At 41.9% G+C, this 22,236-nt stretch overlaps 1 protein-coding gene across 3 annotated transcripts in view; it reads left to right on the forward strand.

Annotated features, from left to right (window-relative positions):
- Nucleotides 1-738: 738 nt before the first annotated feature.
- LOC139976236 (uncharacterized) overlaps nucleotides 739-22,236 on the forward strand; it is a 52,712-nt gene continuing 31,214 nt past the window's right edge. The window contains exons 1-2 of one of the 3 annotated variants that reach the window (XR_011796045.1): nucleotides 739-7,211; nucleotides 7,639-7,721. Coding sequence is in view for 1 of the 3 variants with exons in the window: in XM_071984816.1 (XP_071840917.1) it covers nucleotides 1,479-6,845 (5,367 nt within the window). In the remaining 2 variants the exon portion in view is untranslated. Of the gene's footprint in view, nucleotides 7,722-22,236 lie in introns of those variants that run through there. The other 2 variants (XM_071984816.1, XR_011796046.1) reach the window with 2 other exon arrangements.

Raw genomic sequence — 22,236 nt, forward strand, 5'->3', positions numbered from 1 at the left:
TGTGCCAGTATTTAGAACGCGCCCAGGGCTACTAAGAATATGTTTTCCCATTTTGTTTGAATAATTTACCCTGCGATTTGTTGTCCATTCATTCACCATTCCATTTACTTTTGTTTTATTATGCAGGTCTCTTTTGCTCTCCCCGTCGTCTGCCATCACCAGCATTCCAGGCATTCGCTCTTTTATTACGCGAGTTGTTCTGTTTACCGTTTATCTATTTTACTTTCACTCGCTCTCTTTACCTTGTTTAATTAAGACGTTGTTTTTCTTATGTATTTTGTTTTGTGGACACTTAATTTATTTCGTTGAAGTTCGGGCAGAGAACTGGAGACCAGCGATGAGCAGCACGGCAATTACAGTATAGTATTATTTTAAAGGCAAGGTTCATTTATTTTAGAGAGCGGGTCCGGGAGTGAGGGCTGACTACGGGGCGCCATTCCTTTTGTATTGTACAACTAATAATTTCCCGTCCTGGTTGGCTTCTTTGAATGTTATAGACTCTGGAGGTAGGGTCAAATTAGGGCACTCCCCGGAGGTATTGCAGAAGTTAATCGGGGCGGGACCACATTAGGCAGTATTTGTTTAGTCTGCCATTGGCGCCACGTGTCGGGTATTCACTCTCGTGATTCTTAAGAGCCGTGCTGCCCACGCCCTGGTATGTAGTGTATTTGTTATTTATTTAAACTGAATCTCTGCCCGGAAGGTTGTTTGCTTTTATATTTGTGTACGGCAGAAAGTCACTGTGTTGCAGGGTAGATTCAAGGTATAGGGGAGGGCGCTCGACGGGTTTTGTACGTTTTTCTTTAAGAAACAACATGGCGACACTAACGCCTTAAGCGTGATGTTAAAGCTTACCTTTTAAAGTTCTTTTTTGGTTCATATGCATTTTATCTGTAGATGAGGGATTATTTTTAAAGGCCACAAAACTTCGGTAAGAATTACGGTGTAGTTGATTTGATTTGACATTTGTGTAGTTAAGATAAATAAGTTATTTAAGTTGTGTTTACGGTTGCACTGTTAACCATTTAGGATAAGTTACAGTGCACTATTGTTGTTGTAAGCCTAGGTTTTGTGCGTTACCTAGCTTGTATATGTGTACAAGTTCATAACCCCTCCCGGAGCGTTCATAAGCTCTTGTCCTTACTCTAGTTAATTTCTTTTGTTGTATTTTACCTTACGTGAGTGTACATTGCTTTTACTTGTATTTAGTCACAATATCGTGTGTGTTTCTAGTCCGTTATGGTATCGTCCATCTATCTTAGGAAGGCCGTTTGTGACAGTATTTCTGTATGTCTTAATGTATCTTTTTCTTGTATATTTTATTATTTTATTTTGGTTTAATTTGTTCTCGTTTGCAGTGAATCGGTTAACATAAATAAAGTTATGAGCGAGACCAAGATTCTGTTGGTGGCGTGCTTCAAGTTTTTTCCCAATTCTACATCATTCACGAAGTTTTTCTTCACCTACTGAGCTTCAATATGGCAACAAGATCAGGCAAAGAATATCAAAGGAAGTCAGCAAGCTTACCTGATGCTACCAGTAAGGGAACTCCCAACACAAAAGGAAACCTCAAGGCCAGCTCCTGCGCTGCTAAAATTGGAAAAGGTTCCACTCGATCATCAATAAAGAGCAACAAGTGTTCTACTCGCATGTCAAAGAAAAGCGAGAAGCTCGAGTTGGAACGACAACTAGCAATGCAGAAGATTGAGCTGGAGTTTAAGGAAAGGGAACTCCAACTGAAGATGGAAAGATTGAAGCTCCAGAAAGAGATGGAGAAGACTAAGGTACTACTGGAAGTGGTTGATGAAAGTGGGGAAGACGAATCGGACGAGGAAGAAGACAAAGGGTCAACCTCGTTCGTTCTAGATGAGATTCCTGAAGATGGACCCAATGACGGTGTCACAAGATTCCTCGATACAATGCCCCGTCCAACTTCGGTGGTCAAAGAAGAACACCAATACACGCTGAGAGAGTTAGTCAACTCATTTCGACTGCCTCCCATAAGAGTGGAGCAGTTCAAAGGTGACCCTTTGAAATATCCAATGTGGATCAGTACATTCGACAACCTCATTGCATCAAGAGCGAACACCGCTGCTGAGAAGCTGAACCTACTTAGTCAACACCTTGAGGGGGAACCACTCACCATGATTAGTGGCTACCTGCTTATGCAAGATAGTGTTGCATATGACAAGGCACGTAAGAAATTGCATTATTGGTATGGAGGGGATGCTGTGATCAGCCGTGCATTTCTAGGAAAGCTGGAAAATTGGCCTAAAATCAACGGGCGAGATTCTGCTGGTTTGAAGAGGTTATCGAATTTCCTTGATGAAATATGTGCAGCTAAAGGGTCAATTCATGACTTGGGGATCCTAGACTACCCCCAGGAAAACTACAAGATAATTGCTAAGCTACCCTTGTACATCGAAAGCAAATGGCGGACAGTTATTATGAAGTACAACAACAACGAAGGTCATTTCCCTTCTTTTGAGGTGTTCGCCAGGTTTATTGCTGAAAGGGCAGAAGAGGCCAACATCCCAACGTTTGATTGCCATGCTAATGAAACTGCCTCATACCAGTATCAGAGATCATCCAACAAGAAGTCCTGTGCCACAATACAGCCAAAGTCTATCTCTTGCGACCTATGCCGGGGAGATCATGAATCTGTGGTCTGCGAGCAATTCCAGCAGGCGACGCTTGACCATAGAGTTAAGTGGGTTCAAAAATGGGGACTTTGTTTTGGATGCCTTAAGTCGGGTCATAGATCCAAGTTTTGTAATAATCGCCTGAAATGCACTAAGTGTCAGAAACGACACCCAACAGAGCTTCACAGAGATGATCTGCCAGGTGTAACGAGAGAAGTAAGTCAGTCCAAAGAAGTTGCGTCGGCGTGTGGAACTAATGATGGGTTGTGCACGATGGCTATAATCCCAGTGGTTGTTAAGTCCTTAAAGAACGGCCGGGCTCTGCAGACATATGCATTCTTAGATCCGGGTTCGAGCATATCCTTTTGCACAGATCAACTAAGACAACAGTTAGGTGTTGGAGGAAGAAGAGCAAGGATACCAATTGAAACTATGGCTGCGCCATATACACTTGAAACCAGCATAGTTTCTAACTTGGCGATCAGTAACTTGGATGGGGGCAGAGACATCAAGCTGCCCAATGTCTACACCAAGGAATGCCTCCCTGTGACTAGAGAACACATACCGACGCAAAAGGATGTTGATGCCTGGGACCATCTCAGGGGCAAGGTCTCACTGAGACAGATTAATGCAGATATCGGCTTGATGATAGGGAACGCCGTTGCCGATGCGTATACACCACTTGAGATGATTACAGGGCCGCATGGCTCACCCTTTGCCCAACGTTCTCTACTGGGTTGGATCCCGTGGAGCATTGTGAGACCAGGTTCGTCCTTGAATACTCACACCGTTAACAGAGTGGAGGCGAGAGCTGTCGAGGACCATTATCAATTGACCCAATTGGTCCAACAAGCCACAAAGGTAGACTTCCCTGAGAGCCAAGGAACAGAGAGACTTGGGATGTCAGTAGCAGACAAGAAATTTGTCAAAATTATCGAGGATGGTATCGAGTCGGTAGGAGGGCGTTATGTCATTCCCTTGCCATGGATGGATCCAAATTCGATCCTACCCAATAACAAAGGACAAGCTAGGAAGAGGTTCGAAATGCTAGAAAGGCGGTTTCGACGAGACCCAGAGCTGAAAATTAAGTATGTAGAGTTCATGAACAAGATGTACGATCGTGGCTACATGGAACAAGTTTGTGAGACCTCGTATGAGGGTAGGGAGTGGTATCTTCCCCACCATCCCGTTATCAGTGACAAGAAACCAGGCAAAGTAAGGGTGGTCTTCGATTGTGCAGCCAAACAAGCCGGCGTCTCCCTGAACGACCTACTTCTACAGGGGCCGGACATCACAAACAGCCTGGTGGGTGTTCTTCTCAGGTATAGGGAAGAGAAAGTTGCGGTCATGGCCGATATCGAAGGAATGTTCCTTCAAGTTGTTGTACCACCTGAGGATCGTGATGCCCTCAGATTTCTGTGGAGGAGCAATGAGGAAGAAGAGTTAAAGATTTACAGGATGACTCGTCACCTCTTTGGAGCCATATCATCATCGGCCATTGCCAACAGGGCACTTCAGAAGACAGGAGAAGACCATGGACACAAATATAGTCCTGATGTACGGAAGGCTATCCGGGATTCATTTTACGTAGACGACTGTCTGGCAACAGCTTCAGACAGTTCCAAGGCCATGGCATTAGCAAAGGGCCTGACTGATTTGTGTGTTCAAGGCGGGTTCAGACTCACGAAATGGACGTCGAATAGTAAGGAGGTACTAGCCTCTATCCCCAGCGACGATCGAGCTCCAGAGTTGAAGTCATTAGATCTCAACCAGCAGGGCATTCCAATCAGCCGTGCCCTTGGTGTACAGTGGTCACCGCAGACTGATATGCTAAAGTTTGAAGTAACACCTGTGAAAAGGGATCACACAAGGAGAGGCCTGTTGTCTGTTGTAAGTTCTCTCTTTGATCCTCTCGGATTTGTAGCTCCCTTTGTGTTGCCAGCAAAGATGCTACTGCAAGATATATGTCGCAAGGGTTTGGGATGGGATGAACCCATCGATGATGCTTCCCTGCAGATTTGGCAGCGTTGGTTGTGCGAGTTGGAGCGACTGAAGGAATGGGGTGTCCAAAGATGTGTGAAGTCTGATTTGTTTGCTGAGGTTGTTGACAGACAGCTGCATGTCTTCTCTGATGCCAGTGATACGGGTTATGGTATGTGTGCCTACCTTCGTCAAAAGGACAAAGAGGGCAATCTACAGGTTTCACTAATATTTGCTAGGAGCAGAGTCGCCCCCTTGAAGTACACATCGATTCCTCGCCTCGAGTTGACAGCTGCTACAATGGCTGCACGCCTTACCAGTATGATCTTGTTTGAGCTGGACGTGAAAGAAGTGTTCTACTGGTCTGATAGTCAGACTGTACTAAAGTACATTAGCAACGACACTCGCAGATTCAAAGCATTTGTCGCCAATAGAGTGTCGGTGATCTTGGATCTCACAAATATCAACCAGTGGCATTACGTCAACACTCATGACAATCCAGCCGATGAAGCATCCCGAGGCCAACGCATTGATGATTTCCTCAGTAATAAGAGATGGACAAATGAACCAGATTTCCTGTATCGGTCAAGTGAGGAATGGTACACCCCACAAGACCATATTGCATCGATAGACGACGACCCTGAGTTAAAGAGAGTGTGTAATGTGGTCGTCGAAAGAAACCATGCCTGCTTTGTTGACGACTTGATTGATAGGTGTTCGAGTTACTCCAAGCTCAAAAGAGTAGTGGGCACAGTCATCAAATTTACGAAGAAGGTGCGAGCGAGATGCCGGTCTGAATCTGTTTGCTGCCACTTGACTGTAGATAATTTGAAGGCTGCAGAAACGCTCATTCTTTCCCATGAGCAAAACAGGCACTTTGAGGCAGAGTTGAAAGCCCTAACCAGTGGTTCGGAGAAAGAAATCAACTCAGTGATGAGGAAAAGTCCATTGCGAACACTAGACCCCATGTTGCGAGGTGGTCTAATTGTCGTTGGAGGTAGATTGAGAAGGGCTGATTTACCTGAAGAAACCAAGCATCAGATAGTCATACCTAAGAGTTCACCAGTTGCCCGTCTTATAGTTCTGGAAACGCACAAGTCATTGGGTCACATGGGCAAGTCTGCCATCCTCGTGAGACTGTGGAAGAAGTATTGGGTAGTCGGTGCCGGAACTATCATCCGAAGTATAGTTGGCAAGTGCACCATATGCAGAAAGTACCAAGCCAAAAGAGGTGAACAAAAGATGGCTGCTCTACCAATTGAAAGGGTAACAAGTGACAGGCCGCCATTTGATCATACCGGTATTGACATGTTTGGTCCGTTTGAGATCAAAAGAGGAAGGAGTATAGTCAAAAGATATGGACTCATACTCACTTGTCTAGCCACAAGGGCCATACACCTTGAGATCCTGCACTCGGCTGACAGTGACAGCTGCTTGAATGCGCTGAGAAGATTTCTGTGCAGGAGAGGATCAATAAGTAGCATTCGAAGCGATAATAGTACCAATTTTGTTGGTACGGAGAGAACTTTGAGAGAAGCATTGAAGGCTTGGAACAAAAGCGACATCCCTGACTGGCTGGCCCAGCGAGGTATCACATGGGAGTTTAACCCTCCTGCCGCCTCCCACTTTGGTGGCATTTGGGAAGCTATGATAAGAGTTGTTAGGAAAGTTATGAACGGCATCTTAAAGGAACAGACCATGCGACTTGATGACGAAGGTCTTGCTACATTAATGTGCGAGATTGAAAACGTAGTCAATGAGAGACCCCTAACTACTGTTTCCACCCACCCGGAGGACATTAAGCCGTTGACGCCAAATATGCTGTTGACCATGAGGAGCTGTGCGTTGATGCCGCCAGGTGTATTTGACAGAAAGGATGTCTACGTCCGCAGGCGATGGCGCCAAGTCCAATATCTTGCAGACTTATTTTGGGCAAGATGGCGCAAGGAATATCTTCCACTACTGCAGAAGAGGCAAAAATGGTTCTCGCCCAAAAGAAACATCCAGAAAGGGGACGTCGTTTCTGTCGTTGACGAATCTCTGCCAAGGAACAGCTGGTTGTTGGGACGTGTGCTGGAGACCAAAGTTGACAGTAAGGGCCACGTCAGATCCTGTTGCATCAAAACACAACACTCAACACTGGAAAGACCAATCCATAAGCTATGTTTGTTGCTAGAATGTGAAGGGAAGAGTAACTACCCCTTTTCCCACCAGTTCTCTTAGGATCCTGTCCGTTACATTATGTTTTGGGTGGTGGCTAAAGGACACTATGTTATGTTTGTAATTCAAATCGACTCTTATTTGGGTTTGGTTGTTTTCTTTAATTTTTATGTTCTTATGCTTCCGCGTTTAAGTGGAACTACTAGTTTGTGTAATTGATGTTACAATTAAAGGGCCGGAATGTTGCAGGGTAGATTCAAGGTATAGGGGAGGGCGCTCGACGGGTTTTGTACGTTTTTCTTTAAGAAACAACATGGCGACACTAACGCCTTAAGCGTGATGTTAAAGCTTACCTTTTAAAGTTCTTTTTTGGTTCATATGCATTTTATCTGTAGATGAGGGATTATTTTTAAAGGCCACAAAACTTCGGTAAGAATTACGGTGTAGTTGATTTGATTTGACATTTGTGTAGTTAAGATAAATAAGTTATTTAAGTTGTGTTTACGGTTGCACTGTTAACCATTTAGGATAAGTTACAGTGCACTATTGTTGTTGTAAGCCTAGGTTTTGTGCGTTACCTAGCTTGTATATGTGTACAAGTTCATAACCCCTCCCGGAGCGTTCATAAGCTCTTGTCCTTACTCTAGTTAATTTCTTTTGTTGTATTTTACCTTACGTGAGTGTACATTGCTTTTACTTGTATTTAGTCACAATATCGTGTGTGTTTCTAGTCCGTTATGGTATCGTCCATCTATCTTAGGAAGGCCGTTTGTGACAGTATTTCTGTATGTCTTAATGTATCTTTTTCTTGTATATTTTATTATTTTATTTTGGTTTAATTTGTTCTCGTTTGCAGTGAATCGGTTAACATAAATAAAGTTATGAGCGAGACCAAGATTCTGTTGGTGGCGTGCTTCAAGTTTTTTCCCAATTCTACACACTGCCTTATTTTTGTTTAAAGTTAATTAAGCTATTAAATTGTTGATTTGAGACCCAGTTCTCTTTAACTATATTCTTCTCTCTTTTTTGTGTATTGGTTCAAGCCCTGCTAGCATAAGTCTTCACCTCCCCCCTTCCCCTGCCCTGACATCAGGTGGCCTCCAGCTGCCTGATTTCCCACGCTACCTCTCGGCCGGGGTACAAGGGCGTTACAGAAATTGGTGTCAGAAGTGGGATTATTTTTGTCACCCCACCTCCCTATTTCAAGTTTGCTGGCAGGGCTTTGGAGCCCCATGGTATTTGCGAGTTATTTTTATTTTGACAATTTAATATCATACCAAGTTTCTTTACCTTTAAGTAAGCCTGGTTTCTGGAAGGAGGTGAGATGGCTGCACGACGAGAGAGCGAGGGGGACTCTGTGGAGAGGCTTATTGCCGAGATAGAGGCACTGGAGAGAGAAGCTGAGGTTTGTCAATTTAATCTTACCAGGGATAGGGATTGGTTATATAATAGGGGTACTTCGCCAGGCAGAGGGGTTCGTAATTCAAATGCCTTAGGTGACTCGTTCCGTAAACCTATTATTATGCCAGATAGTTATGATGGGAGAAGAAAGTGGGATCATTACCTGACTCATTTTACAGTCTGTGCGGAGATTAATGGGTGGACGGAATTAGAAAAATCAAAAATCCTGGTAGCTAAGTTAACTGGGCACGCCCAGGAGGTATATATGGGACTATCATCTACAGACCGTGGTAGTTATGAGACCACTGTAAACGCACTTTCTAGATTTTTTGCTCCAGCAGCCCTGACTAGCGCTAGAAGGGCAAAATTAAGATCTAGAGTACGGGCAGAGGGTGAAACCTTACCTGGGCTGTGCTCTTCAATCCGTCGGGAAGTGATAGAGGCTTATCCCGGCCTTGATATGCGAGCACATGACGAGTTAGCTCTAGAGTCTTTTTTGGGTGCTTTACGTGACAGGGATGCTAGGATCAGTGGCGTAGGAACGTACTTTTGAGTGGGGGGGCTGAAGATTGATGGCCAGCCTGGGGGAGGGGTCTAAGGGGAGGGGGACACCCCCTCCCCTTTGGAATTTTTTGCATTTCCAGGTGGTCTGAGATGCAATTTGGTGCAATATAGCACACTTCAACACCCACTCCGTTTTGTAAACTTAATTTTGTATTTTCAGCTGGCCTTAGATGCAATTTGGTGCTGAGATTTTTTTTCTCATTTGGAAATGAAAAAGGGGTTTTCTGACTTGCGAAGCGGGGGGGGGGAATGATACTTCCGCCCCTCCACATTTTTCACTGGGGGGCTGGTGCCCCCAGCCCCCCCCTGGTTCCTACCCCCTTGGCTAGGATTGTTGTTCGAAGGGGTAGACTCAAGACAATAGAAAATGCTCTGCATCTTGCCCTTGAGGTGGAGGCTATTGACCAGGCAGAGGGAGTGATGAAACCCCGGCGTTCTGTCTATACTGTTTTGGCATCGTCGGATACGGTTGGCGGAATTACTGAAAGATTGGATAGGCTGGAAGTACAATTGGGAAAAGTTTTGGAGGGAAATGCTAGGTTAAGTCAATTTGTTCAGCAAGGTCCGCCAGCGCCACCCCCTTTGACTGCATGGGTCTGGGCCTGGTCCCATGCAGTGTTGGAGGTATGGGCAGTTAGGTCACATTAGCCGGTACTGTCCCTCTAAGCCAAGTAGACAGGGATCGGGAAACTAGAGTCAGTCGGGGATGAGGGGTGCCCCTCGACTGAGCAAATTGAAGCCCTGCAACGTTTTGGAAATGGGGAGAAGGTCAAGTCAGGGGGAGCTTTGTGTGCAAATATATGTATCTCTAATACCGAGATTGCTTTTTTAGTAGATACTGGCGCTGGTACTACCATCATTAGTGTTCAGACATGGGAGCATTTATGCTCTGCAGGTAATTTGGCTCCACTTACTGAGACGGGAACCAGTTTTGCCGATGTTGATGGTAGGCCACTCCAAGTAAAAGGTAAATATAACTTAACCTTCAAATTTCACACCCTGAAGATTCCAGTGCAAGTCCTAGTTGCCAGTATCACTGCCCCTGGTTTACTTGGAATTGACTTTTGAGAACATGAATGTTTGATACAATTGGGAGGTGAACCCCTATTGTTTGTTGGTAGGACCCGCTTAGCTGTTCCTCTTTGTGAGACTCCGCTGGATCAGCCAGTTAGGGTAGCACTGGTTGAGACAGTCTTTATCCCTGCAGAGAGCGAGATTATGGTGTCAGGGGTGTTAGAATTGATATATGGAGTGTCCCCGGGGAAGCTGAATGGGCCAGGCCTACTGGAAACTAAACCCGGAGTGCCTGAAAGCCGCCATGTTATGGTTGGACTTGCTTTAGTTGATACTTCTAGAAGGACTGTCCCTATTAGACTATTAAATGGTACTTCGAATCCTGTAACATTGTACAAAGGTACCCATGTAGGCATAGTTTCCCCCATTGCCAACGTTGTGGAGTTAGATGAGGTAGAGAACAATTATACCAGTGGGTTACCGGCCGAGATGGAAGATTTGCTCCATCGAAGTGGGGAGGGTGTACCCGATTGTGAGCGTATTCGTTTGAGGCAGTTTTTGCAGGATAACCGTACTGTGTTCTCTTGCGAAGGTGACCCCTTAGGAAGGATTGGGTTGGTTAAGCATTGCATTGATACGGGTGATGCAACCCCAATCCGACAGCTCCCTAGGAGACTCCCCTTTCATAAACGGGTAGAAGCACAGGCCGAAGTGAATGAGATGTTGACGCAAGGCGTCATTTCTCCTTCTAAGAGTGCGTGGTCCTCCCCAGTGGTACTAGTGATAAAGAAAGATGGCTCTTTGTGGTTTTGTATAGACTATCGTAGGTAAAATGACGTTACTAATAAAGACGCCTTTCCATTGCCTAGGATAGATGATAGCTTAGATGCATTGTCAGGGGCTAAGTGGTTTTGTACCCTTGATCTAAAAAGTGGGTACTGGCAAGTCGAAATGGACCGTAGTGACAGGGAGAAGACAGCCTTCTCAATGGGTAGTGGTCTTTATGAGTTTAATGTGTTACCTTTTGGATTGTGCAACGCCCCTGCCACTTTTCAGAGATTAATGGAGCAGGTACTTCGTGAGTTACATTGGCAAATATGTCTTATATATATCGATGATATCATAATATATGCCACCACGATAGAGGAGCATTTAGTACGCCTAGGAGAAGTTTTCGACCGATTAAGGGGGCAGGGTTGAAGCTTAAGCCTTCCAAGTGTGACTTGCTCAAAAAGGAAGTCAAGTATTTAGGTCACATTGTCTCTGATCACGGGGTGGGTACCGATCCCAGTAAGATCGAAGCAATCACAGATTGGCCCCCTCCCACACGTACTGAAGCAACTAAGGGGATTTCTGGGACTGTGTTCCTATTACAGGAAATTTATTAGGAACTTTGCAGAAATTGCCAGTCCCCTACATGCACTAACAAAGAAAGGCCAAAGGTTTCTGTGGTCTGAGGAGTGTGAAGAACCATTTCAGACTCTGAAATCTAAACTGATGACAGCTCCTGCATTAGCCTACCCAAATTTTAGTCAGATGTTTATCCTTGATACTGATGCTAGCAATACAGCAATAGGGGCTGTGTTGTCTCAGACCATTCGGGGTGAAGAACATCCTGCAGCCTATGCCAGTCGTACGCTAAGCAGTTGTGAAAAGAAGTATTCCGTAACACGTAGAGAGCTTCTTGCTGTTGTAACTTTTATTAAGAATTTCCGCCACTACCTTTATGGCAGGAAATTTTTGTTACGCACGGATCATGGCTCCCTCCGTTGGTTGTATAACTTTAAATCCCCCGAGGGTCAGGTAGCTAGGTGGCTGGAAGTGCTGGGCACATATGATTTTCAGATAGAAACTAGGCCTGGCAGAGTGCATGCCAATGCAGACGCTTTGTCGAGAAGTGATCCCCCCATGGTGCATTCCGGAGCATTGCCTGCCAACCCTCCGAAAGAGACCCCAGGGTTATGTAACATAGTTACGGCGGACTCTAATTGGGTTGAGAGCTGTACCAAGGAGCAGCTCAGGGGGTACCAACTAAAGGATAGTAATATTGGGCCAGTGTTGAATTGGAAGGAGAGTGGTTCTCGTCCTCCCTGGGAGCAGATTAGTGGGTTAGATAGGGCGGCAAAAGCTTACTGGGGCCAATGGGACCTGTTAAGCACACTATCTTCTAAATGAATGGAAACAGTTAAAAAGATAGTTCATACTGTTCCAGTCTTTGATACACTGTGTATGAAACCGGTGGGGATTATAAAGGTAGGTTTCACACGCTTCACCATGATGTAAGAAATATAAGGGTAATAAAAGGAATATCATACCATCAAAGAATATATAACATTAACTCAAAGGTCACTGTACATCTTGTCCTTTGATGTTAAAGTCTCACTATGCATTCCATCTGGACGGTCTGAATAATAATGTTTTGGAGGTTTCTATTCTCGCTCGTTCTCTGAGATTCAGCCAAAATATTTGGCAAACAATGCACCTACAAGATTGTCTGCTTATTAACTACACAATGGTACCAAACTAGGGTTAGGGAACAGTTTGTTCGTGTTTATAATGGAAGGCATAATGGGGCTTTATACCTAAATATCACATGAAAGTAAGTACAAACAATGAAGGATATTCATCAGAACACAACTACGAGGCAAGTTATAAAACCAACCAATTTACTCAGTTTTGAAATGTAAGTAAAAACAGAGGAGCTGTGTGCTATTCATGACCAACATTTTTGTTTGTGTTTACGTCGTATGAAAAACTCAAAATACCCATATCCGAATGGATTTAAAGAAAAAATTGATACCACAGAAAATAAGTTGACAGTCGGGTCAATTAGTAGCTACTAGATAGTTCCCTAAAAACACTTTAAAGAGTTTTACTTCAGCACTGTCGAAATGGGTGCAATTAGTCTGTAAATATATGATGCTTGGCATGGCAAAACATGGATGGGACAGATATTGAGACTTTCATATTTAGAGAGGACAGAAACAAACAAACAAGCAGAGACTTAAAGTTGAATCCAGATGTCCTTTTATCACTGAATGGAGAATCGGTTGAGAGAGCATTTCAGAGACGAAGCCTGAATTGAAAGCTAAAAGATCAATCAATTTTGTGAAGTAGCATTTAACGTACTACACTTTTCATTCAATTCTAATTACCACCAGGTGAAGGCAATATTATGCAATATTTCTGTACGAAACCCTTGGTGTATTTCTCCCCCTCCGACCCACGCCCAAAGAGGTGCAACTTCACATGGCTAATTAGCCTGATCACCTCTGTCCCTTCTGCTATATGAAAAGTAAAGTAAGACATCTTGATCCTCTCTTACATTTGATCTTTCTGTGGTTTTAAGAATTTTGCATATTTTAAATATTCAGGGTAACCCCCCACTTCCCCACACCCATCACCCTTCACCACCAAGAAAAATGAAAATGGATGAAGTAAACAGGGTGAGAGAGAACTTCAGTTGCTACTGATGTTTGTTCTAATAATGTCCTCATAGATAATACAGAAACCTCAAGTCTGCAATATAAATCCACCGTGACAAAATGATGATATTTCGGTTGCTTTTATTCCCAAGATGCGCTATTGTTCTTGTTTTGTTATTAAATTTATTTCCTATACCTGTTGGCCTGGTTACATACCGTCACGAGAATCCGACAGTGGCGCATCCTGGTCGACCGAGTGGGGAAGGAAACCAAAACTTGCAACAACATCAACGACAACGACAGAGTAAATACAGACTGTGACACGTTGTGACAAGTTGTGACAACGTCACAGCAAAATCACATCATTGTAGCAAATGCCCAAAAAGATGGCTGAATTAAGAAAGAAAACAGTTTCTCCTTTCTCCCCTCTTTTTGGTCGAGGCAACATCGTAGTTTGGAGAGAAAGTCAAGCAATTTTGGGGGATCTAGTTTAAGGAGATTGAAGAATGACAGGGTTTAAAGGTGACATGCACTACTGTAATTTGACTAAAAGTGGAGCTATATTCCATGCAGGCAATTTAGATTAAAGGAGCACTTTTTTCCCCATTTTTTTTTGTTTTAAACTGTTTGTTAGTCAAACACTAAAGCTAGAAACAGTAAAAACATGGTAAAGACTAACGCTAACAGCTAATATGGACATAGTCGGAGGTTAAAACTTCCTCTTTGTGTAATTTCTATCATTTGCACATCGATTATGTTCGTATTTGATATGGAATACATGGTTTGGTGTTTTACTGAGATTTTTCAAGCTGAATGCTACTTTAACTGAACAATAAACATAGAGTCTGGCAGGATCAGAACCGATGTTTTCAGAAAATCTGGCAAATCTAAAATAATATTCTTTGAGAATCTCCTGGGTATTAATTCTCTAAACTATAGTTTCATTATGAAATTATCTTCTTGTATTTTTTTTCTTTCTGATGTTCAGCAAAGATACACACATTACCATAAAAACATTTTTTCATGCAAAAAGAGGGTGAAAGTGAAGCTTACGAAAACCATATCACTTCAAAAATAAATTCAAAACAAAACACTCAATTGAAAAGTAAACAAAAGCTGCAGGCAAGTCTTTCAAACATGTGAGTCTAGTCAAACCAATCCGAAAACAACTGCAATTTGGGGGGTGGGGATAGGTGGGGGGTAGAGGTTGGGTAGAACAGCACTGATCAAACCGAGTTCACCAACAAAAGTAAAGCAAAGCATTGATTTATGACTCACATAAAAGGTGACATGATTTCTACACTTAAAACCAATCACTTTGTGTAATCATTAATGAAGAATATCAAAACAAGCCATAACTGAAAGATATTTGTTTCCGAGTAAGCTGGCTTCAGTAAGTTGAGATTGATCAATTAATTCGATCTTATCAATGGAAGTTTGTTCAACCTATTGATTTTAACATGAAGTGCAACTCCAGTGGCATGTCCAATTACTAGCTTCAGTGTCAATTTACCCACACATTTTACTGGGTGGAGTGCAGAGGTGGGGGGAGGAGGGCTAATATCTCAACTTTTCCCTGTAGCTCATGTACTTTCTTGTGGTACATTCACTGATATTACTTGCATAGAACCTAATGGCAGGAATGTCGAGACCATCCGTCATTTTCACCACACTTTAATAAGTACACATGAATCGTATCCTAATGACTGTCACACCAGGCACATTGATAAACAAAATTGCCCCCCCTTCCTTTTATTTTCTCTCTTTCTATTACTTAGTGCTTGTTCTGGATTAATGATGAAGATTTTTACAATTTTTCTAAGCAAGGATACTTAAGTCTTTGGCAGCCCATTGGTAGGTGCGGTCAAGATAATGCTTAATCAAATAACATAAAAATAAGTGTTGGGATTGGGGGATAGGCCAGCCAAGCTATTACCTAACTACAGACAGAAAAAAAAAAGACTTTCTATTCTTAAGTAAACTGGTACCTTGATCAAACTTTACCATATTATTAGATCTTGATCAATGTTTACAATATTATTAGAGGGTCATCGGGCTGATACAAGTGGTTTACTCTCGAACCAGTGTAAAAGCTTCAGTGAAACAGGACACTGTTGTGCTGGTATGAGACGCGTTAGAACACAACAGGTAGCGAGGGCGCTTTATTCTGTCCTTGTCTACAGTAGCATACCCGTACAACTGCTATGTAACCCTACACCAACTTATTACGGTCTTGTCCATGAAACAAAAAGCCTTATCAGCTGACATACTACTGAACTTAGTCGGTATACTTTATACTAGTATGCAAATCATAAACAATCTATAAACAGAAATAGGTGGGTGGCTCTGCTCTTCATAATCTAAAACAAGAGATATCCTTTAAGAATGTGGACTTAATAGATAAATGCAGAGGGGGTGGGGGGGTGGGGAGAAGAATGGAAGGTAGAGGGGGCCAGAGACAAGGAAAATTCCAACGCACCTGTGTTCTGCAAGCATCTCCATAAGTTATACCTGCCAGAACTTCAGAGATGGGTCCAGGGTGCGTCTTATCCCCAAAACACTCTTGCCTAATCTGAAATTCAAAGAGTAGACAACATCCTTGTTGGTAACATTATAACACTTCTATTCATAGTCTCTCTGCCATTAAGGATGAGGCATTAAAAATTCATGCCTTTTGCCACGGCGGTCCTGGCACCAGCTGCAAGGAGCATGTGGCATGAGTGCTAAATGCCTCGTTCTGTTGGATGCAGGTGTGACCTCATCAAATTTTCATTTCTGGGTAATATGGTTACGGAAACTTCACCGGCAGACACTCTTTGGGACATCTATCAAAGATGTCAGAATGACAGAACACATAACATAGCACTAAAAAGACACATAACATAACACTAAGAGGACATTGAATAGTGATACTAAGGAGGAGAGATTTAAGAATGTTTAAAGTTCTCACAGCAAATTTTTGAGGCTGGCTAAGGGTCTGCTGTGTGTAAAATGATCCTGGGTGGGAAGGGGGTCTGGGGCGGGATGGAAATATACACCCATCCGCTTCAACCTACCATAAAAATACAAAAGTAGTAAATAGCACATCTTAAAAAACTTTCTTGGGTGAACCCTCCCTACATGTGGAAATGGCTCCCTAAATGGGGAGTCCGCTCCCTTCAAGGGGAGAACCCTACCTACGTGCAGAGTCCGCTTCAACGAATCCAGGGCAACACCCACTGATACACTTTTACATTATCTTTTTTTTTTACCACTTTTTCTATAACATACCAGATACATCATTCACTCCTCGGAAGACCGAATTAGGGGAAAGGCGAAAAAATGGGAAAGAAGTGAGAGGAAGGAGAAAGTGGTGACAAATAACAAAAATAAAACAATCAATTAGAAATAACAGTGTATAACGTCATCAACGTACAGTTTAACCTTCTTCTTGTACTCCTTATGATCTTGTCCCCGTCTTGCAAACTGTTGTGGATCGGTGATAGCGACTGCATCACCACTCTTGGGGTCCTTGTCACCTACCCACTGTGAAAAATGTAACCAGAGAGAAGAGTTACTGGGTTTCCATTTGGCCTGTTTCCTACAAGATTTCTAACCGCAGGAGCGTAGCCAGGGGGCCAAGGGGGAGACCGCTCCCCCCCTCAATTTTCTTTTTGTATTTTTTTTATGATATGGAAGTTTTATAGTAGCTGTTATAAGAGGTTTTAATATTTGTTCACCAATAAATTAACTGTGTCTGAATTTTCGAAAATTCCCTGACCAACATTCTTCATCATACTTCCCTCTACTCTTGCAATTTTGACAGGTCTGTTAGGGGTTGAAGGTTTTTTTTCTATATTGGTTGTCCATAGATGATATTTTGTGCAACATTATGGGCATGTTTGAAGTGAATTTTTTATTCAAATTCTGAACAAATAATGGGCTTTAAAACCTTGAAAAGTGGGGCTGACGGGTATTTTGGGCCGTTACGTAGTATTACCTACAAAAGCAATGATCCACAGGAGATGCAATGAGGTCCAACGTGATGTGTGACTGGTGTCAATCTTAAAATAGGTAATGGATGAAAAAAAAAAACTATTTGGAAAAAACTTGGTTCTCAGGCAAAAGTGTACATCTGGTTGGTCATTTTCAAGCCTGAGAAGTGCCATTTTCGGTGATCTGGGGCTATCAAAACCAGAAATTTTCTTGTACGCTGCTTGCCAACCGATGGTGGCGCTCCGCTTAGATAGTAATATACAAAATATCACAAAGCGCGAGAACAATTTGGGGGATGAAAGTTGCTACGCGCCTGCACCCAAGCAAATGTACCCCATCAATATTTGAAACAAATCAACGCCCCGGATCACATTGTCCAGAATGGTGACAATCCCGCTTCCCCCTCCCCCCAACAACCCTTCTATCCTTGTTCTCCCTCTGAAAAGATCAAACATTAGCTAAATAAATAGCAAACAAACAAAGGATGACTAACTTCTGATAATTCCATCTGTAGGACATTTTAGATTTATATTTTTTTGTTTCTGGAAAGTGCTAAAATCAAAACATTTTCATCACCTTGGCAAGTGCCTCTTTGATGTCTTGAATTGTCAAAGTCCCCAAATTGCCCAAAATTAAGGATTGTGTCGGGTGATTCTGTCAAACAGATGATGTGCCTACCACCAATTACATGTCACTACTACTCAGGTGTATCTTTGTCTTGTAGCCCTCGTCTTCCCCTTCCTCTCCCCAGTTGGCGTACTCTTGGGCTACCTTCACCTTGGAGTATGTGTTTGGCGTGTTCAGCCATTTCGTCTTCTCCTCTGCCTGCCTCCTGTTCAACATCTTGATCGGTGACTCGTTTCTGCTCTTCTCAAATTCGTTGTCGTAGATGTAGATGAAGTTGGTGGAGGCGGCTGGGTAGGCGACGTCGCTCTTGGGCTTCAGTTCGTGTCTCACAAACGGCTGGCCGTACACGCCTGTTATGTAACCCTGTAACAAATTAAAAAGTTCCTGTGATCAAATTTTTGTGCTGGTTGCAGATCTAAGTCACTCTTACATCTAACATCAGCAGCACATTCCTCCATCTTTGCTGTTTTACTTATGAAATGATTACATATCAAGTCTTCTACAAGTATCTCTTTGAAAATCTCACACATTCGCTGTCTTTGGTGCATTCAGGACAAACTAATTGGAACATTCTGTTTCTATGCCATTTCCATGAAATACTGCACAATTTTGGATGCAGGGGATCTTGAAAATATTTTCAAAATGGGTGGGGTGTGCAACAGATCACATGGGGGAGCTTCATGAAGTTCCCCAAACCGATAAAGTATCGATTATGTGCAATAGCGTATGAAACCATTCTGATTATTAAGTCAAGAGCTTGCCAATACTATATATATATATATATATATATAGTGAATCTAAGAGAGTATCAAGCTGTAACAATTAGAGTTTCAAGTAAGACACAAATCAAATCGAATGGTGTATCCAACCATCCTGATACGTCACAGCTGTTTACTTTGACTGAACGAAGCTACCTGCTTATCCACACTGACTTCCTACAACTCACTTCTCACTGAATTATCTCACTTAATAAAGCGTATTAGCTTGGTACACATATGATCAAAAACCTCATACGTTAACTAGCGACGCCATTGGTTGGCAATTAGCATAGTAAATGCTTGCTATGTTTGCCCAGATCTTTAAATGCAAATAAGGCTAGTTGGTCTGCTGCACAGACGTTGCATGCCAAGTGAGTTGGAATTTTTGCATTTTGAAATCTTACCATATTGTCCAAATGTCTCATCATGGCTTCAAACTCCAGTTTACCGACCTTCAGTTTGTGTCCTGTCTCACTGACCCCACCTGCGTCCTTGGCAGTCGCTTCGCCGACCTTGTCTCTGACTTCATCCGGTAGGTGGATGACATTATCCAGGCCTACGGCATGTATCTGTCACGAATAATTAGCATACGGTAAAGCGTTTGAATGCAGTTTGTTGTTACATTATCGAACACAAGTCTTACGAGCGACTCTTTTAATCTCTCTTATTCCTCCTTTGTCGTTTCTCGTTGCCGACTTTGCTCTGCTGGTCCTAACACAACTAAGGAGATTCTTATATTTGTCATCTTGTATATGCCATCCGAGGAATGAAACTCAACAATTTCATATAAGAGGACGACAACATCGTACATGATTTGCTGAAGAAACCATCCGTTTGGCATTCATGCTTCAAAAATACAAGACCCACTAAAGAGTCGTTTTTAGCTTAAATCTGGTTTGAAATTTCGTCCTTTTGATGAAACCTTTGAATCCTTCTCAATTGAAGTATTTTGTCTTCCATCTCTCTGTCAAGGGACAAAAGAGCTAAATACTGCCATTACAGAACAAGCACAGAAATGCACTTCTCCTTCAACAGGCAAATATTTGAGCCAACTGTCTGTCTGGGCAATAATACTTCATTTGTTCCTATCCAACAAAAATGTTTTGTCTGTCAACAAAACTGGACCAAACTTGGCTATTTGATTATTTGCTCTTTAATGAACAAAAAGATGTCAACTTCTCTATGGTGGATATAACCAATGCCTGGATTCTGCAAAGCACTTTGATAGCAAACAGGCAAAAGCATTATGTACAATATGTATGAGGTACAATAGAAGCATTGTAACACTATCAGGAAAACGGATGTTTGTGTTTATAAGCCTCTTCTCCAAACGATTTGATACAGAATCCTGTGGACGCCTGCGGGCACAAGCTGAGCTCATCAAACTTACAAAGACCCTCAGGAGCATCCCAGCTTTCCTTTCATGATGTTAGTGTCATCACATTAGTATTTATAATACGCTTTCTGGCCAAGGTGAAGTGCACAGGCACGGCAGTATTTGAATATATCGCGGAGGATTGAAAACTGAAGCCTTTCCAAAATCTCATCGATCATATTCATAGACTTACTGTTTTAGTATTCTGTGCTTAATACTCCCTTTTGAACAGATATTTATTCCTCTTGAATTTTATTCAACTTTTATTAGCAGATTGAATTTGAGTTCGCAGAAATAAATGTTTCAGTTTTTGAGTCGGACTAAATTTATTCCAGTCCTTGCAGCCCGACTGAACTTTATTAACATTAGACTGAAACTTGGAAGAAAATAAATTTTATCCCACAGCGATAGGCCTAGGCCTAAATATCCAATAATGGATGTTCAGAACTTGCTGCAGTTATCCAAGAATATGGAAAATATTGTTGACCCATCGAAGAAGACCAAGCCTAAAAAATGTGTTATTTATTGGATGAAAGATCAACAAGTTAGTACAGAGTCGGTGATGGACAAAGAAAATGCAACTGAAAATGCAGTCTGCTTGATAAAGCGGAGAGGAAAGCGGCCGTATTCTAGAAAAATCATCAAAATAAGTGGTATGTTGACCTTTTTTCTGTTTCATTTCTATGTGTAATCACATGAAACTTTCTGACAGTGGCACAATAACCAAGATCAACTTCTAATTTTATCCTGTCTTGTGCAACGATAAACAGCATATTTGCAGTTAATAAAATTAATAATCAAATTAAAATAAGACAAGGCTACATGTGTAGAATATTTCTTGTTTAGGCCTAAACTTATAAGGTTACTACAGTTAAGCTTATTCTTATGGGTGCATGGGGCAATACATATGTTTGGTAATTATTTGGACATTCAGTACTTGGATTAGTTTCCTAGTTTTACCTAGTCAAACTTCACGTTCAAGTCTGACGTTTCTCTTACCGTACTACAGAGATTTTACTTACCATTGAAATAGCGTTATAAAAATGCAAAACATTTGAGTGTTGGGCATGCAGGGTTTAATGTGATTACATTTCTGTTTTTCATATGTGGTTATATGCAATGGCCAAATTTTTTATCATTTTAATAATTATTACAGGGGGGGAGGGCTAGTAAGGTTATATATAAACTTTGTGACATGTTGTAAGACATGTGTAAACATGCTTGCTTGCAAAAAAAGTGGGGTCTAAAGCCACCCATCTCTCCCTCGCGTTGCGACGTCCATTATGCACTGAATATTATATATTATATTTTCCGTTTCTGGTGGGTGGTTATTGTGCCAATGTATATTTGTGCCCTATCATTATTAATTATTTCTATTTGTTTTATGTTCAGAGTACATTCACAGTATGTGTGGCAGAAACCAGTGGACAGAGCCACAGCCACAAGAGATGAACAAACGGTTTGCATACAAGTGCATGAATGCTACAAGATACATGAAATTGAAGAAGCTGTATTTTATTTTTGTTTTGTTTTGTAATTTTATAGTTGTTGCATAAAAAAGGAGACTTCAGAATTCTGGTTATTCTCATTATTTGTTTGGAGAGTTTTAATCAATAACTAGGACAACAAGCTGGCCAAATTCCTAACTCTCCTTACTTGGAACTGATTAGCATACAAGTATTCAATAAGTATTTGAGTAAGTATTCAGAAACCTGTTAAGCCTTCATAAAATAACTAATTAGCATACAAGTATTCGAATACTAGCGAATAAGTATTCGAGTAACTACAAGTATTCGTCAGAGCCAAATTATTTAAATGAGCGAATACTTATATGTAAATGAGCTAAGTATTCAAATAGCTATTCCAAATCTACTCGAATACCTATTCGAATACCTATTTGAATACCTATTTGAATACCTAACAGGTATTCGAATACTTCACTCATTTACATATTTTGGCTCTGAGGAAGGCTTATAGTTATTCATATTAGTATTGGAATACTTATTTTGTACTGTGTGTTATATGGTAAATTTTCTGAATACTGAGGAAATCTTTGAATACTTTTTGAATACTTATCAAATATATTTGTGTAAGGTAAGGGTGGCTTTATTAGAAAGCAGATAATCCGCTTTGTAACGACCATTATTTGTTACCCAGACTCGACAAAAAAAACCACACACACACCGATTGATAAAATTGTAGGTTGACAAAACCCAGACAACCAGCTCTTGATGCTGCAGGGAGAAGAGAGGACCAAGTACTCCCATTCCTGCCCATCAACACCCCCCACTTCCCCCACCACTTGTAATCCCAAC

This window comes from Apostichopus japonicus, chromosome 11 (assembly GCF_037975245.1).
Source record: "Apostichopus japonicus isolate 1M-3 chromosome 11, ASM3797524v1, whole genome shotgun sequence".
Classification (NCBI taxonomy): Eukaryota; Metazoa; Echinodermata; class Holothuroidea; order Aspidochirotida; family Stichopodidae; genus Apostichopus; species Apostichopus japonicus.